At 52.8% G+C, this 17,929-nt stretch overlaps 1 protein-coding gene across 4 annotated transcripts in view; it reads left to right on the forward strand.

Moving 5' to 3' along the window:
* The window catches only part of Farp1 (FERM, ARH/RhoGEF and pleckstrin domain protein 1), a 192,855-nt gene that overhangs the window by 136,404 nt on the left and 38,522 nt on the right, over positions 1–17,929 (forward strand). For all 4 annotated transcript variants that reach the window (XM_055609581.1, XM_055609582.1, XM_055609580.1 and 1 more), the window contains exons 4-10: positions 1,705–1,747; positions 4,479–4,557; positions 10,351–10,448; positions 12,913–13,027; positions 13,811–13,958; positions 15,738–15,833; positions 17,160–17,323. In XM_055609581.1, the coding sequence (XP_055465556.1) occupies positions 1,705–1,747; positions 4,479–4,557; positions 10,351–10,448; positions 12,913–13,027; positions 13,811–13,958; positions 15,738–15,833; positions 17,160–17,323 (743 nt within the window). The remainder of the gene's footprint in view (positions 1–1,704; positions 1,748–4,478; positions 4,558–10,350; positions 10,449–12,912; positions 13,028–13,810; positions 13,959–15,737; positions 15,834–17,159; positions 17,324–17,929) is intronic.

Here is a 17,929-nt window from a genome sequence, read left to right on the forward strand (position 1 = left end):
TCACATCCATGGTCCTCATATCATCCATGGTCCTCACATCCATGGTCCTCACATCCATGGTCCTCATATCATCCATGGTCCTCACATCCATGGTCCTCACATCCATGGTCCTCACATCATCCATGGTCCTCATATCATCCATGGTCCTCACGTCATCCATGGTCCTCACATCATCCATGGTCCTCACGTCATCCATGGTCCTCACATCCATGGTCCTCACATCCAAGGTTCTTACATCCTTAGGTTTTACTAGTAAGGCCGGTGTTTCTTCTCCAATTAGAACTCTGCAGGGGGCTGGGACTTGGGGTGTGGGCCCAGGTCAGCCTGCCTCTGTGGCTTCTAGCTGGGTACCTGGGAGAGTGTGCAGCACTCATGGCCCGGTGTCTCTCCTGGGTAACAGGGTCCCTCTGGCTTGCTGTGAGGGGTGGCTAACCCAGGTAGCATGTGAGGCATGCTATGTATGCGGTAGCATGTATGCTGGTCAGTAGCCTCCCGTGTGTGGGACTCTGTAAATACTCCCCTCTCCTGAGGGGATCGCTATGTATGCTGGTCAGTAGCCTCCCGTGTGTGGGACTCTGTAAATACTCCCCTCTCCTGACTCAAGAACTTTCTGTTGTGCATATATCACCATATATCGGCTTCATTTTTCTCAGAAGCACGCCTGTTTCTTACTCAGCCAGTAGCCTCGTGATCATTTGTTAATATTTTCTGAACGGGTAAATATTATAAAAACACAAGGAAGAGCAGGAAACCTCAGCTTTTAAACATGTCCGTTTTTATTATTTTTGATCTGTGTATGTGTGTCTGCAGGTGGCTGTGTGCACATAGTACAGGTGCCCAGGGAGGTTAGGCACACGAGAGCCCTGGGCTGGGTGTGAGTTCCCTGACAGGCCGCTGGGGACTGAACCTGCGTCCCCTGAAGCGCTCAGCTCCCAAGGCACCTCAGCAACCCGAATTCTCTCATTTCTTGATTTGAACACTTTTGCTCTGTCCTGAGCTTTCGCATGTGCTGAACAAGCTGTTGTGGGCTCTGAGGTCCACTGCGGTTAACGCTGCATCTGGAATGGGAGAGGGTGGCTTACCTGTATGGCACGTGTATAGCCGTGTTCTGCCCAAATGTGTCTAAGTGTGCCACATTCATGTATGCACAGTCCAGAAGGTGCCGGACCCCTGGGACAGGAGTGACAGGCAGTTGGGAGTGGCCATGTGGGTGCTGGAGACTGAACCTGGGTCCTCCAGAAGAGCAGCCTATGCTCTAACCACTGAGCCATCTCTCCAGCCCCTTAAAAAAAGGTTCTAACTGTCATGTTCAAGCATAGTATCTGCAGATTAGAATTCATTCTGTAAAAGGAGTCAGCAGAGCTGGAGCGATGGTGCCCTTCAGAGAACCTGGGCTCAGTAGGCTTAGTACCCAGCATGCATCTGGTGTCTCTCAACCATCTACAGCTCCAGCCTGCGGGATCCAGCGCCCTCTCCTGGTTTCTAGGAGCACAGCTGACAAGTGCTGTCAGACAAAATCCCCAGGCACAGGAAGTAAGGAAATAACAAATTAAAAGGAGGTAGCAGTTTAAAGTAAGCCATTATTAAATGCTCCCACCCTCAGAGTCTCCAAAATATTTCCATGACAGTAGCTTCAGACAGTCTGGAAGTCCTTGCACGTTTTCCACTGGAGTTACGTCTCCGTTTGCTCTTTTCCCTCCTCAGGTGTGGCTGGATCTCCTGAAGCCCATTGTGAAACAGATTCGAAGTAAGTACACCTTCACGCTCACAGTGGAGAGCCGGGCGGTTGACTTTCATGCGGAGTGTCTTCCTGACTGTGACATGAAACAGAGAGATACAGATTTCCTGTTCCCCGTGACAGCTTGCCATCGCTCACTAATCCACAGACTATTAAAACATGTACCTTCCCCCAGTTTCATATGTGATATAAGCGAGGTATTCAGGACCTCGCTTGGGAAATCATGATCAATGAGTAATGGCTGCCACCAGACCGGGAGGTGTGAGCGGTGTGCTCCGTGCTGCTTGCTGCTTTTACTGCCGTGTTCTCCGGGGAAGGGTGCAGGCCTGTTCACGAGATAGACTGGAGATTTTCTAATTTCCGTCTTCAGAGCCTGTGAAATTAGAATGCTAACATTGTCCGAGGAGAAAGTGCTCAACTGTAAGTGTGAGAGTGTGTGTTTGTGTGTGTATGATGTTTGTGTGTTTTCCTGTTTGCATGTGTGTGTGTGTGCACATCTGTACGTGTCGGTATGTGTCTGTCTGTCTGTCTGATGGTCAAGTGGAGCTCTGATGTGAATCCAGCCTGCATATTAGAAAGAGGAGATGGAGAGGGCCTGGGCAAACAGCAGGCAGGAGGAAGCTTGCTCTTTGCTCCTGGCCCTTGAGCTTACCTTCCCTCTGCTCAGAGATAAAGCTGTGGTCTTGCAGTTGCCCCGTGTGGCCCAGACTCAAGCCGATGCGCCTGGAGCACGTTGCTCCTGAAGCTCACCAATGGCCCGCTCACCTTCCTCTCCTTAAGAAACACCTTAGGCTTGGCAGTTGCTGTGGGTTACAGACATCGGTAGCGTGTTTGCGCCCTCCGCAGTTGAGGCTGAGTTCCAGTCTCCATTCAGCACTGACCCCCAGTAAATCCTGTGAGGCCTTTGCTCCCGAGATATAGGAAGGCAGGTGGGCACGCCCTGTTGAGAGCAGCCCGGGCTTGCCTAGCGCCCACTCTGGGCCTAGAGTCCATGCTTCGCTCCGGGAATCCAGAAGATTGTGTTCAGGAGGCCCTGTGGTGGGTGGCACAGCCTCCCGAGCTGTGACACGGCTATCACTTGGCATCTTCCTCCCTTTGGGTCCCTTTGGAGTGAGCAGCCTCCTGAGTGTGGAGATGCGGTGGGCTCTGGGTCTGTGTCCCTTGTCCCCACATGGTTGCCCTGCAACCACTGCTCAGCCAGCGACTGATGCAGAAGGGTTCTCTCTTGCCCTTCTCCCTCCCCCTGTGCCGTGCCTGCTCCCTCCCCATGTGCTGTGCCCCCTCCTTCCCCCTGCACTGTGCCCGCTCCCTCCCCATGTGTTGTGCCCACTCCCTCTCCCTGTGTTCCCACCTCCCTCCCCTCTGTGTGCCCGCTCCCTCCCCATGTGCTGTGCCCGCTCCCTCCCCATGTGCTGTGCCCCCTCCCTCCCCTCTGTGTGCCCGCTCCCTCCCCCTGCGCTGTGCCCCTCCCTCCCCATGTGCTGTGCCCCCTCCCTCCCCCTGCGCTGTGCCCCCTCCCTCCCCATGCGCTGTGCCCCCTCCCTCCCCCTGCGCTGTGCCCCCTCCTTCCCGCTGTGCTGGAGGCACCGTGCATACTCCCTGTGCTCCCTGGCCTTGGGTTCTTACAGCTGTGCCTGCATTTCCCCTAATGTTTAGGTTCAGGTTGGGAATGTCTCAGCACGCTTAGCTTCGGCATTGCTGTACTCCGACTTGAAAAAGAAACGTGTGTCAAAGTGTTTTGCCTTTAGGTGTCTGTGCAGCACCTGTGTGCAGTGCCGGACAGGCCAGAAGAGGGCGCTAGGTCCTCCGGGTAAAGTGAGTCCTGAGCCGCCGTGTGGGTGCTGGGAACTGAACCCAGGTCCTCCATTAGAGCAGCCAGCGTGCTAACCACTGAATGTCTCTCAGCCTGCATGCTTGTCTTTATCTCAGAACTTTTTGTGCACAGCCAATGTCTGTATTTTAGAGTACACTGCTCTATCTTTTCCTTTCTAAACCTAAACGTGTGATCACAAACATTATGTCCTGAAATCTAGTGTTTGTGGTTGTGTGTATGGGTGTGTGTGTGTGTGTGTGTGTGTGTGTGTGTGTGTACACGGGCATGGGTGTGCAGGAGCATGTTCCAAAAATCAGAGAAAAAGGGCGTATTCTAGTGGTGGTAAACACTATTGTTAAGATCCTGGAGCTGGGAGAGTGCCTGCACTATGCAGAACCAGCTTTCCTCACCCCGAGGCAGCCTTGCACAGACACATGCGGGCAAAACACCAAGCACTAGATAGACAGACAGATGATAGGTAGGTAGGTAGGTAGGTAGACAGACAGACAGACAGATAGATAATCTATCCATCTTTAAAAACAACAAACACCCCAGAGTAAAGCCAGTAACAGTAGCGGCAGTGCACGCCTTTAATCCCAGCACTTTGGAGGCAGAGGCAGGAGAATCTCTGAGTTCCAGGCCAGTCTGGTCAACAGAGCAAGTTCCTGGCCAGCCAAGGCTACACAGAGAAACCCTGTCTTGGAAGCAAATAGCAGACCAAACACCTACCTACAGCTGCCTGGTTAACAACCCAGGGGAAACGGGGACTGCTGGCTGATGGCTGTCGCTGAGTTGGCAGCAGTGACCGTTCTGGGTGGTGGTGGCTGGCCTCTGGGAACCCCTGAGTGACAGTAAGGAGCCTCACAAAGGCTTTCTCAGTGACCTTGGACACACAGTACACACCTCATTGATTGTTGTTCCTTTCAGGGCCGAAGCATGTCGTTGTTAAGTTTGTGGTGAAATTCTTCCCGCCCGACCACACGCAGCTCCGAGAAGAGCTCACCAGGTTAGTGCTGCCAGCCGGGTGCGCTCCCTGCCCTGTGTGGAGGAAGATGGGCACGCTCCATGCTGTGTGGAGGTGGGCGCTCCCTGCCCTGGTGGAGGGACAGCAGACACTGACTTCTAACCGGCCATCGCCAGAGTGTTTGACCAGTGTCCTCGGTACTTGGCGGTGTCACCCCTTTCTCTTCCATTTGCTCTGACAAATATGGAAGAGACTATGTCTTTCCTGCACCTGGTCTCTTTATAATTGATTATGGCGTGAGGTGGCTTTAAACCTTGTCAGTGCCATGACTTCTGTCCATCTGTTATAACCCAAGCCAGTTTTAGGGTCTCTTTCGTGAAACTGATTCTGAATTCTGCAAAAATACTTCAGAGGATCTGGGTCAGTTCCCAGCACACACTGGGCAGCTCACAGCTACCTGCAACTCCAGCTCCGGACAGCTCCTCTTCTGGCTTTGCTGGGTAGCCTCACACCACGGCACACACATGCACGCACAGACACCCACACACAGGAACAAAGACTGGGCCTTCAGACCTTGAAGGAGCCAGAGAGGCAGGGATGCCAGGGTGAATAGCTCTAGGTGGAGAAACATCCTAGCAAGAAACCTAGCTTTCCCTTGGATGATGCTGGGGTGGGGGCTGGCTTCTCCTGGGACCAGGGAGCAAGCAGGTCTCTGTGCTGCTTTGATCAGAGAGCAGAGGGCAGCAGCAGAAGGGAAGGGAGGCAGCCATGTTTGGAGTGTGTGATGGTTGTAGGACCCTGCATGCTGATGAGTGACAGGCAGTCCTAGCAAAGCAGAGGGCCGCCTAGGTGATTTGAGCAACCAAATGGGGGCTTTGGGGGGTTACTAAGACAGGAGAGCAAGGGTTAAAGGGCATGGGGAGAGGCAGGAGGTCAGGGCTGGCTCTGGCCAGGTACCCTCTGAAGCATCTGTGACCGGTGACATGGCTGCTTCAAGAAAGACACCACATATGTGTCATGGATTTCCACGAAGAAGAAGTGGAAGAAGAAGTGTAAACAAAGGCCTTCCCACTAATTCAGGTTTTGTGAATGGTCATCCATTCTACCCCAACTCGAAAGTGCCCAGAGCAGGCCAAAGCCGCCAGCCCCCGTGAACCAGCGAACCAGCAAATCAGCTGAGATGGACTTTGGGTAGAGGAGCATGAGCAAGGGCTGAGAACCCAGGTCACGTGACCCCGGGAGCCACCCCCCAGTCCCCCTGCAGTGCTCCAGTAGCCACTAGGGCGGACAGTGCTGAGCTAAACCTTGCCCTCCTGGCACTGGGCTCCTTTTCTATTTTGAAAGTCAGAGGCAGGAATCTCGTTCTCCATCAAAGATTCTTGTTTTTCCATTATTTTGTCTTTTTAATTTCAGTGTATCATTATCTTTTGAGTTTCAGGGGTTTGTTGTTTTTATCATTCTGATCTTTATTCTAAAGCTCCATGCATCTTCTTACCAGGCTGAGTAAGCCTGGGTTTGTTTGTTTTTTGTTTGTTTGTTTTGAGTGATTTGCCAACTTACCTGGCAAGACTGATGATCTCTGCAGATGAATGTGGCAGGTTTTTTTCTGCTTTTGTTTTTGATTCTCTGCATGAACCAATATTTTAAGAAATGCTTTCCAGAATTCCCATTCTTTTGGCTTGATGTTGAACAGAACCAATCTGGGATTTCTATAAATCCCATTCACAGCCAGCACAGTCACCCGTGTGGCGAGCCCACACTCAGGTTCCTGCGTAAGCAGAAGTGCCACAGTGGCGAGATTTGAGACACTTGCTCTTGACCGCTGTGCCATCTCTCACCCCACCCAGCTTTTCTTCTGGCAAAGCTCAGAATTAATTCTCTTGTGCCGGTGAATGCAGCCACTTGTTCTTTCCCAGTTTGTCTGTGTGTCTGTCTGTCTTCAGTAGGGTCAGCTCCTGTCCCCAGTCACCAGATTCTCCCAGAGCTGTGTTATGGAGTGCTTACACAAGTCCACATTGCCTGGCAGGAAAACTAACTTAATTTCACTTAGTGAGAACAGAAAGACTATTAAGACCTTCCAAATGAAGTAAATCAAGTCAGCGAGATGCTGTGTGGTCTGGGCTTGCCGTCCCCAGAAGCAGTGGACCTTGGTCATTCCCATCACAAGTGTCCGTGTTGCTCTTGTCGTCCAGTGCCTGCTGAGTGAGAGCTATCCCTGCTCCCGTGGGCACGGTGGGAATTACTTCCACCTACAGACCGGAGGTGTGGCTAAGTCTCTGGAAGCAGGACCGGCCAGGGTGTTCTGCTCACGTGGTGGGGAACGGCCGTGGTGTCATCCCAGGAAGCTGTCTCTCATGCCATGTGGGCTGGGAACGGAGACTAAATGGAGCCGGAAGGTGGCAGGTTCTCACAGCCACGCACGTGCGCACTTCCACGGCTTCCTGCTACCACGCAAGGCCTATGTCTTAGAACGCTGCTGTGTAGACACAGTACCTTGAGTTTGAGGTGATAAATTATTCAGAGTGCAGTGCTTTCAAAACAGAACCTCCTCACTGTTTGAAGGTGACCTGTGCTGTAGGTCAGGACTAACGCCATACTCTGTGCAGTCCTGGGTTCAGGGGCCAGTTACCACTGCCTGGTCCAGAGAGAAGAGGCCAGCCCTCTCCAGGAGCCTTGCTCGTGAACAGCTCCCCGTTCGTGTGTCTGGTCCCCGCTGTCCTCACCTTTGACTTTCTGCCAGGCAGCAGATGGTGGGAGCTCCGCCGGGATCCTGGGGAAGGAGCGTGACAGACACTGCTCCCAGCCCCCGTGCTGTGACTTTATTTTCTGCCCACATAATGGCCACATTGTTTTGATTTTTTGTTTTTGTTTTTAGTTGTTAATTGTGAAATGTCTTAAGCAATTAAAGAAGCTTGGTTATTGTCATTTTTAGTGCCAATCTCTTTAATTGAATTGTTGCGTTACTCCCGCACGGCTTGCCCTCCCTGGACGGCTTCATGCCTGCGTAGTATTCCTCCCGGCTGCTCTCAACGACCTCCACCCCTGGCAGCGCACCACTCGGGTCCCTCTTCCACATTAACATCATTTGGAAGTTTGTTTGCTTGCTCTCTTGTTTTGTGTGTGAATGAGAGAGCGACAGAATAGAGCCCCAGGTTGTCTGTGTGGCTGTGGGTTCGGAATACTCCCTCATCCTGGTGAGCCCGGAGGTCACGGAGGTCCCAGCTAGTTCCTGGAAGCCTGCACTTGGTCCTGTTAGCAGCCTCTTCTTTAGAATTGAAAGCAGCACAGCGCCAAGTGTGTGGCTCAGCGGCAGAGACTGATCCGGTGGACCTGTTACTTTTCTGTGTAAAAATCACCAGGACCAAGGCAGCTTACGGAAGATGTTATTTGGGCCCGAAGTTCCGGGTAGTTAGAGGCAGTGAGGGCCGAGCAGAGGCTACCGGTGACAGTGGTGACTGAACAGCAAGCTCAGAGCTCACATCTTAAAGCACAGGCAGGAGGCCAAAAGTGTAAACTTGGAAAGCCGGGCGTCTTTGAATCCCCATAGCCTACCCCAGAGACATGCTGCCTCCCCAGCAGCACCATGAGCAGGGAACCAAATGGGCAAACATCCAAGCCTCCACATCTAGCCAGACCTGAAGCTCAGTCCAACGCTATGAAAATACCATAAAGCAAGCTTTTGTCTCACAAGGTAGTAACTGTACGCTATAGGAAGTTAGGAACATTTCATTAAGACTAAGGACATGGGGCTTAAGAGATGGCTCAGAGGTTAAGAGCACTGGCTGCTCTTCCAGAGGTCCTGAGTTCAATTCCCAGCAACCATATGGTGGCTCACAACCATCTCACAACAATCTGTTGCCCTCTTCTGGTGTGCAGGTATACGTGCAAAACACAACATTGTATACATAATAAATAAATATATCTTTAAAAAAAAAAGACTAAGGACATGGAAATAGTTCATCCATGGGGTTTCACATCAGCGTGATCTCTTTTCTGATTTTTTATATAATTATACTTTTTCATGTTCTATAAAAAACCTTCACCACACTCAAATTTCCCAACCTTCTCAGATTGTTGCTTATTTCTGTTTTCTAAAGTCAGACTCATGCGTGTGGCAGCACACGCCTTTGATCTCAGCACTTGGGAGGCAGAGGCAGGCATATCTCTGTGAGTTCAAGGCCAGCCTGGCCTTCAAAGTGAGTGCCAGGCCATCCGAGTCTACATAGTAAGACCCTGTCTCAAAAAAACAAAGAGAAGGAAAACTGGGGCCTGGGGGCCTGCTGTGCTGGTGTGTGCTCATCCGGGCCTCTTCGTCCAGCATGGTTCTTGCGGTTCTTCAGTTCTTCAGGACGCTGGTTTTGGACTAGAGACTGCCGTGCCACCTAGATTGACTCATGCCCCCCTTGGTGTGTTTTGCTTATTCTTCCAAGCTTGTGTATTCCTAAGAACTAGAAATTTGTCACAAAGGCTCTGTGGCTACAATTAAACATTGCTGAGCAGGATCTGCTGTAAATGCTGTGTTATGTAGGACACTAGCAGCGCTCGTCTTGACACTCCGACCCTTCCATTGGGAAATATCTTTTCAGCCTCTCTCTAAACATCCAGCTTCCTAAATGATTTTTTTTTTTTTTAACCAGTTGACTGTCGCTGCCAGAGTGGATCTTTGGAGGTTGTTGAGAGAGGAGTTTCTGGCCCCGTCAAGTCTAACTCTGCTGTCACTGAGTTCTGCTTGGGAGCTCTTTGCCTTCAGCCACCACCATTGTGTAGTGCTATTAGAATATCTCTCATCTATGCTTTGACCGTCTCACTCGAGTATCCAGCGTGTCTTGAGCACTTCTACCCCAGCCTGCCCCTGTGGACGCCGCCAGTCCCCTTCCCACCTCATGTCCTCTGGGGATGTCTTTGTTAGTTTGGGTTGGCTCACTGCGTCCAGTTGTGCCGCCTGCTGAGGTGCTGACTGGACTTGCTGTCCTGGGCATGTGCAGGTAGCAGTGGCCGCAGGGACTTCACTAGAACAGCCACACTTCCAGTCCGAAAGCCAGCACGCCATCACTCTCCTCCGCATCTTCTGTCTGTAGCTTCTTCCGACCCTTCTGCTGGTCGTTCTGCAAGCCGTGGGGTGGGGATGAAATAGGCTTCCCATTGGGGTGAGTCCTCGGTGGCCACTTACTTTCATCATTTGACCAGCCATGAATCTGCATTGCTGCCCACTGCAGAAAGGGGCCTCTCTGCCAAGGCTGAAAGGAGCCATGGCTATAAACACAAATATTTAGAAAGTGTTTTTGGGGCACACCCATTCAACAAGACAACAGTAGTGGCTTCCCTTCTGGGACCTGTGATCCCCGGGCCTGGCCTTTGACCAGGTTTGTGGTAGCAGGCCTGGATTCCCTCCTGTGCAGCAGGCTTCAGATGGACCCGGTCAGTTTCTCCCATAACCTTCATGCCGCTAATGCCAGTCAAGGAGTTTCATGCAGAGCTTGTGGGATGTGATATATTAATTTTTTTTTGTTCTTCACCAATCCTCAATCGCTGTGGACTCATACGTTTTTGTCAATTTGTAATTTATTAATTCATAAACATAATTCCATTGCTTCAGTTTGTTTTAATCATTCTTGCTGGGGTCAAGGTGTGACAGGTGGCTTTGGAGGCCCCTTCAATACATTCTGATACAAGGTATTTTTGAGGCTGTCCTCCATGAAAGCCTGCGGCTCTAAGTCCGTTCCCTGCACTGCCCTGCAGTTTCTGCAGGCTGTCTCCTCACCGGTGGCCGGGAGGAAGCCTGGTTGGGGCCAAGCACCAGTTCCCTGCATGACTTGTCTCCATTGACCTTCGCAGGTACCTGTTCGCTCTGCAGGTGAAGCAGGACTTGGCTCAGGGCCGGCTGACGTGCAGCGACACCAGCGCTGCGCTCCTGATCTCACACATCGTACAGTGTAAGTTCCTGCTGGCCTCGGCGCAAAGGCCTGAGTGCTAGGAGGCGCCGGTGTCTGGGTCACTTCTGCTCTCGTGGACGCCCCGCAGAGCAGGCACACTAACCTCATTCAGTGGCACACCTCAGGCACTCGCCCAGGGCTTCTGCGGCCTGCTGACCTTTGCTTCTGTGTTGGCTTGTTTGCCTGCTCGTTCAGTGTCATCTCACTGTCTCAGAGATGCGTGGGCAGGCAGGAGACAGGCCAGCACGTCTGCTTCGGCCTGTCCTTGGATTTAGTGCGAGTCGCTGGACATGAGTGCCTAGTGTTAGCGCACAAAGCAGAGAGGAGCATGCTCAGGAAGCAGGCTTATCCTGCGCTCCTGGGCAGCCATTGCGTACACACACACACACACACACACACACACACACACTCTCAGGCCTTGGAAGAAACCTGGGAGCTTGTTAGCCCTGATGCCAAAGGAAAACCTGATCCCTAATGTACCACATTGCTGTCATCAAGATGGAAAAGTGTTTGTTCCAAGTTGAAGAGCCCAACTTAGGTTTCCAAAAGTCACAGCTTACCTTCACTGCTAGGGTGGTCTCATCGCAGAATTGCCGGGTCACTAGACTTTATCCCCAGATCGCCGAGTGCCTCCAGCGTTCTGCAGAGGCTGGGGCAGTGAAAGCTTCCGTCTCGCCCTGTTCCCCCTGAGGCAGGAAGAGAGGAAGTGCCGCCTTCACTTTCTGCCGTCACAGGCTAACAGGCCCCTTCCCGCTCTGCCGAGCTTCTCACGCTCTCCAGCTGCCGTGGGTGACTTCACAGTACAGCCAGCCCTTCACAGGCTGCTCAAGTACTAAGCACCCCGTGACACACGTCACAGAGAAAATGCGTGTGGGGGCGTGGTTCCTTGTGGGTGGATCAGCAGTGTGTGTTAAACAGAGCCACGTGGAAAAGCAGAGTTGGTTCCTGCAAATGTCTTGGTTCTTTTCTGGAGTCTGACCCCAGATTTCCCTTCAGAGCAATGATTGCTAACTCATTGTTCCCAGGACTCCCTCAATTATGACTCTCCTATCTAAAGATTGATTTGTTAGTGTTCATGTATTTGTGTATATGGCACGTGTGTGTAGGTGCCCATAGGTACCAGCAGAGGGCATGAACCCGGCTGGAGTTAGGGGTTGTTGGTGAGCCTGCTGGGGTGGGATCTGAACCCGTGTCCTCTGGAAGAACAGCAGGTGTTCTTACCTGGAGCTGTCCCTCTGGCCTCTCTGTTTTTGTTTTATTAATGTTGGCCTCTGTGTGTACGTGTGCACACTGGGTACCCACGGAGGCCGAGACCCTGGGTCCCTGGGACTGACTTACAGGTGGTTGTGAGTTGCCACATGGGTTCTGGGAACTGAGCCTGGCTCCTTTGGCAGAGCAATAAGCTCTTAGCCACAGAGTCACCTTTCCAGCCCCTTACCTAGCATAAGTAACAGGCATCAACTGTGCTTTCTCAGAGCAGACAGAAGACGCTGCAGAGAGAGTGCAGAGCTTCCGGCCAGGCAGTCGGGGGCAGCGCCTGGGGCCAGGGCACACTTGGGCCATGCGCAGCGTTTTATGGGATGGGTGGAATCCCATCCAGCAAGGGGGTTAGGGACACCGCCAGCAGCTGTGGCAGAGGAGGCTGGGGTGCGGGCTCCTCCAGGTGACGCTGGGTGAGCTGGCACAGCTTGGCGCGGGCAGGTAGCTCAGGTGAGTGATTCGAGTCGCACACAGGCCATGCTTGAGACAGTGCTCGAGTGGCAGGCTGCTTCCCTGGGGAGATGGAAGGTGGCCTTGTAGCAGCTGCACTCTGGCTTCTAAACAAGCCTGGCCTGGTCACTGCCGTGTTCTGGTAGCTCGTTACACAGGTACTGGGATGCTCAGGGAGGCGCCTCCCAGGAGTCTGGCAGGCACACCCTCGCCGGCACGATTGTTCTTTCAAAGCTCGGTCAGAAGTGTTCATGGTACAGCGGCTTCCAGACAGGTTGAGGTTGCATGGGAAATGCACTGTGTTGCGTGTGGGTGGAAACCTGTGCAGTCACAGCCTCCTGCTGTTTCCACAGGAAATTTGGTAAATTTTCCTAAAGCAACAACAGCAAAACCCGAATTAACTTGTTCACCTTCCCTCCTGGTGCTAACACTCCTGGGTTCTTAGTGACTGGCCGTTACATGTAATCGGTTCAGTTAACTCCTCGGCCTGCTCACACCGAGTCATTCAGCAGTCACCCACGTGTGTAGAATTTACTGAGAAGTGAAGAAAGATGAGTGGCCCCATGTCGGCAGCACCGAAGGCCGGGGTGGCTGACCCCAAACACCTCAGCCTCGAGCAGACAGGCTTCTGAGGGAGCTTCAGAAGAGGGGTTCAGTAGTTGATGGTGGCCTCACCGCATGCTGTGCGTGCTGCCAGGACCACAGCATTGGGAAGAGCGCATCCTCCGCAGCTTGTCTTTCTGTGTCTTTGTAGCTGAGATTGGGGACTTCGATGACGCATTGGACAGGGAACACCTAGCGAAAAATAAGTATGTGGCTCAGCAGGACACGCTGGAAGACAAGATCATGGAGTTCCACCACGGCCACCTGTGAGTTGCACGCAATGGTCCTCTTGCCCTCCTGCACCTGCCTTCTGCCTCCTGGCCAGCTAGGTGCACGTGAGGGAACACTAACACACACACACACACGCGCACACATACTGAGTGACACCCAACGGAGGCTGAAGGAAGGAGCACAGAGTCTCGCTGTCGTGCTGTGCTCTCACCTCTCAGAAAGTGCAGAGACAGTGTTTGTGGCCCAGCTATGCGGCCCTGAGGTGTAAAGGAGTCTAAGACTCACAGACCGTTGGATAATCATTTTAACCGAGCATGGGGATGCTTGTGTCAAACTAAGAAATGGTGCTGAGTGTGGAAAAAGTCAGACCCTTTGTGGCGTCCCCAGGTTTTGGCCTTTGCTTGATTAGGACACTTTCAGAGGCCACACCACGCCTTTGCTGTGTGGCTGAGGCAGGCACTCGCACCCGACAACAGTCGGAGTGGAAAGCCTGGCCTTCTGCTCTCAGAGTTCAGCTTCCCGGATGAGGCGGGAGACCTGCTGAGCACAATAGAGCTTTGCTCTTCCAGGACCCACAGGAAACTGAGATTCAGAAGTGCTGGCTGGGCTGGGACAGAGCTGGGACAGAGCTGGGGTTTTGTGTACCCTGGCAGTGGGGCTTTTGTCCTCACTGCACTCTGGGGTTAGTAGGCCATCTGATCAGGCAGCCCGCTGCTTGGTGAAGCGCCTTTCCTTTCCCAGGAGGAGCTCCTTAATCGCAAGTTAACAGGTCTGGGGGGTTCAAATCCCCGGCCTTTTCTTCCCTCTTGCTTTATCAGTGGACAAACCCCGGCCGAGTCAGATTTCCAGCTCCTGGAGGTGGCCCGCCGCCTGGACATGTACGGGATCCGGTTACACCCTGCCAAGGACAGGGAAGGCACCAAGATCAACCTGGCTGTCGCCAACACAGGCATTCTAGTGTTTCAGGTGTGAACACAGCGCCTTTCCCTTGATGGGGGAGGGGCTGGGCTCCCGGGCCCACACTCTTGTGGGTGGCCAGGCTGAGGCCTCTGAGGTGTTTTCAAGTGAACAGGGAAAAGGCCTTCTGTTTGGTTTTTGTTTGTTTGCCTGCCTGTTCTGCATTCCTCCTGTCCTGCCTGGAGACTGTTCAGTGTGGCTTTGTTTGGGCTCAATAGATCTCTCAGAGCCTAGACCCTGACAGCTCCAGTGCTGAGAACAGTGTGCAGGGCGGTGGTCTCGTTCTCAGATAAACGCCTGCCATACCGAGGTGACATCTTGATGCTTTGTTAGAACTGGATCCTTGTGATTTTTTTTTTTTTCTTTCAAATTAATTTGTGCTCAGCCACCTTTTGTGGGACTTTGCTGTCCCCCAGTGCACGAGCAAGACAGGCCCTACCCGGGCGCTTAGCCCGTGCCGTCCCTAAGGCATGTGACCCTTCACTCCTCAGTGTCCTCCTCTTCCCTGGCTGTGGCTGGCGTTATTTGACCGTGCTTTTGTCTTCCTAGCCTCCTTCAGATATGGGCTGCAGGCCTGCCCTTAGCTAATGTTTCATGGGTTCCTTTCTGTAGACCTTTGCATCTGGGGAAACCATACTAATGAACACTCCTGCACTGGCAACCCCTTTTCTGTTGCAGAAAACCACCTAGCTAGTTAACGGATAGGAAAGAGGTTTCTGTAGTCACGGATGGATGAACTGAAGCTTAAAGGGCACAGCACAGTTCTGTGATGCCCCGACACCTGTCTCCATCCCTCACCACAGAGGGAAGTGCCACCAAGGCTAGAGCATGCACAGGAGGCCGCAGCCACCACATTGGAAAGCCAGACAGCCACCAGGTCTCAGGGACCTGCACTGACCCCTTCAGAGGTGCGGCCTCTTCGGAAGGACACCCACCGCCCTTTTCTAATGATGCCGCTAACCTGACCATCACCACACTGGCGGCACACACACGCATACACACACTTGTATCAGTTCTCCTCATGCATGGATCTGTTTATAGCACACATTGACACCCCTAAAAGTTGGAGCTTGGGTCTCATCCCTGGACAACACCCACAAAGGAAGTGCTCCCCCAGTTTTCAGCCTGCACAAATAATCCACAAATGCCTGATTTTGAGGAACAAGAAGACCCAGTGTTTTGTGACTATTAAATTTCCAAACCAAACATTCATTATGCCTGAAAGTCATAGAGAAAAGAAGTGCCACAGTTGAACGACTGTGCTGTGCTTGTGTTTAATGTGAGCACTGAGAATTGCTGCACGGTGTGGTTCTGTGAAAAAGCAAGCGCCGAGGCTTTACTCTGTGCCCGTGCCTGGCTGCTGCCTTCCCAGCACTGAACGGTTGGCCACGGCGTTCATAGGGCTCTGTTTACATTTACACGTGTGCGTTGCAGCTTCCATCTCTGCGAAATGAATAAATCTGGCTGTGAGCGTTGTGTGTGGTCGGATGAGATCCGCTCCAAAGAGCCCTGGTGCAGTGCCTGGCCCCCGTGAGGTGGCTGCTCCTGGTGTGCCGTCGCCATGGTTTCAGTTTGACTACCCTCCTTTCATCCCCTTCACCAGTGCCTTCCCAACATGAAGGCAGACATGGTTTGGATTAGGCTCTAATTAGTGAGAAAGAACAGTGTGCACGTGGCATCCGGCACACGCAGCCCGGGAATCCTTCACAGAGGCTTTCCTGAGCGCGGGACCCTCGGCCCTCCGCCTGCGGCTCCCGTGCGCACAGCTCACAGGTCGCTCTCTCGTAGGGCTTCACGAAGATCAACGCTTTTAACTGGGCCAAGGTGCGGAAGCTGAGCTTCAAGCGGAAGCGCTTTCTTATCAAGCTCAGACCCGACGTGAACGTAAGTCTCTGGAGAGCGTGACTGTGGGACCCCGGGGCTGAGCGGAGCCCGCGCTGCCCCAGCCAGGTGTGAGCGGAGCCCGGGCTGCCCCAGCCAGGGGTGCACACGTGCAGGGAGGCTGCATTAAGCTCAGGAATGCTTTTGCTGCCACGCTGGGTTCTGGGAGGAAGGATAAGAAGGGCACACAGGGGCACACCTAAGGAGACCATTTCCCTGCCGAACAAACAGCTTGAGCTGTGTTGTGGCTGCTTCCAGAGCCAGTGGCTGTGCCCTGGGACCCCAGTCAGTGGTCTGCCATATTCCTGTCCTCATCTGCACCCAGGTGGCCCTGACTTGCTGGTTCCCCCTGTTGCCCTCACACTTTCACAGAGCTCACTCTCATGGGCTAAATACAGCTTTCCAGTACAGAACCCCCAAGGGTGTCACCCACCCTGGGATGGCTTCTGGAAAGACTGCCAAAAGCCACCTATCCATCCTCCATGCCTGTCCTATCCGGAACCGAGTCCTTGACCCCACAGAGGTGGGCTCGCCAGGCAGTCCCAGCCCACAGTTCAGCTGCAGTGGGGCCTGAATGGATGCATAGGACCCGACTGGGAAGCCGATGCCCCAATAAGCGATTATGGGAAAAGGCGATTATGGTTCTAGTTCATAAGGGAACCAGCACAGCACACGCTGTTAGCTGAGCTTGCGAGAACCCTGGCAGCCCCAAAATAGTCAGAGCTGCTGTGAAGGCTGAGGACTCTGGAAACTTTAGTTTCTGTAACACAGCCTCTGGAACTGGAAACACTGAGTGTAGGAGAGGAAAATCACCCTAGTCCTTCCGGAGTGGAACGGCATGAGTTTGTCAGCTGAGAGTCACAAATGCTTGGACTGCGGGAGGGAGAAGATGTCATTTCCTCTGTGGCTCCAGGCCACCTGGAGCCTGTGCCATCTGCTCTTTTATTAAAAAATGAATTAGAGTCGATCTGGGCAGGAGCCATGGGGAAGAAACCGGAAGAAGGAGATGCAGCTTAGATACGTTAAGGAAGGCTGTGTGTTGATACTTGGACTGTTTTTAAGGCGGCAGCAGGAATCAAGATTATGCAGTTTGCTTATGGATCGGCTAAGAACAGGCTCTGTGCCTGTTTCCGCTTGTTCCCGTAAGGAAGTGGACAAAGAAGGGGCAGGAAGGTGGCCTTCGGGAACAAGCATTCTTGCTCAGTCTTTGAGTTAAAACATGACACATAATTACAGTTTTATTGGACTAACTGCTTCCGTTGTTTTCACCCCCGCTTCAGCAGAATGACTGAACTGTGCAGGGAAAATAAAAGCTGTCTGTCTTTCCAGAGCTCCTACCAGGACACCTTGGAGTTCCTGATGGCTGGTCGAGACTTCTGCAAGGCCTTCTGGAAAATCTGCGTGGAGTATCACGCCTTCTTCAGGCTTCTGGAAGAACCCAAGCCAAAGCCGAAGCCTGTTCTCTTCAGCCGAGGCTCCTCCTTCCGGTTCAGGTCCGCTGCCCCTCCCCCAGCCCTTTCGAATTCCGTGTGACCGTTTCCTGTGGCTTCCCCCGCCACAGCTGTTGTAGCTCGTGATGACATGACGATAAGGCAAACAGGCCGATCCCACCGGCTCTGTCAGTGCCCAGGCCTGGCTGAGCCTTTGGGAACCACTTAGCCCTGCCAATCACAGCAGTCTCCAGATACATTTTTTTTAATCGTTTTCAGAATTCCACACATGGATATGGTGTGTTTGATCAAGCCCATTTCCCACTCTTTCCTCTCCAGTCTCTTCTCTACACCAACCATCTCTTCCTTCCAGCTTTTCATGCTCTCTCTTAGGCCCACTGTAGCCACATACGAAGTTGTGTGTGGGACCGTCTGCTAGGACGTGGTCAGCATATAAGAGGCGGTGCCCTAAGAAAACTGACTGGCCGGGTGGTGCATGCCTTTAATTGCAGCAGTAGGGAGGCTGAGGCAGGTGGAGCTCTGAATTCGAGACCAGCCTGGTCTATGAGTAAGTTCCAGGATAGCCAGGGCTACACAGAGTAACTGTCTTAGAGAGCAGGGTATGAAAAAACAATAAGAACAAAATGGTGCCCCCTCTGTCACTTGCCT

The sequence above is a fragment of the Psammomys obesus genome, unplaced genomic scaffold (genome assembly GCF_907164565.1).
Source record: "Psammomys obesus unplaced genomic scaffold, mPsaObe1.curated_primary_1811, whole genome shotgun sequence".
Taxonomy (NCBI): Eukaryota; Metazoa; Chordata; class Mammalia; order Rodentia; family Muridae; genus Psammomys; species Psammomys obesus.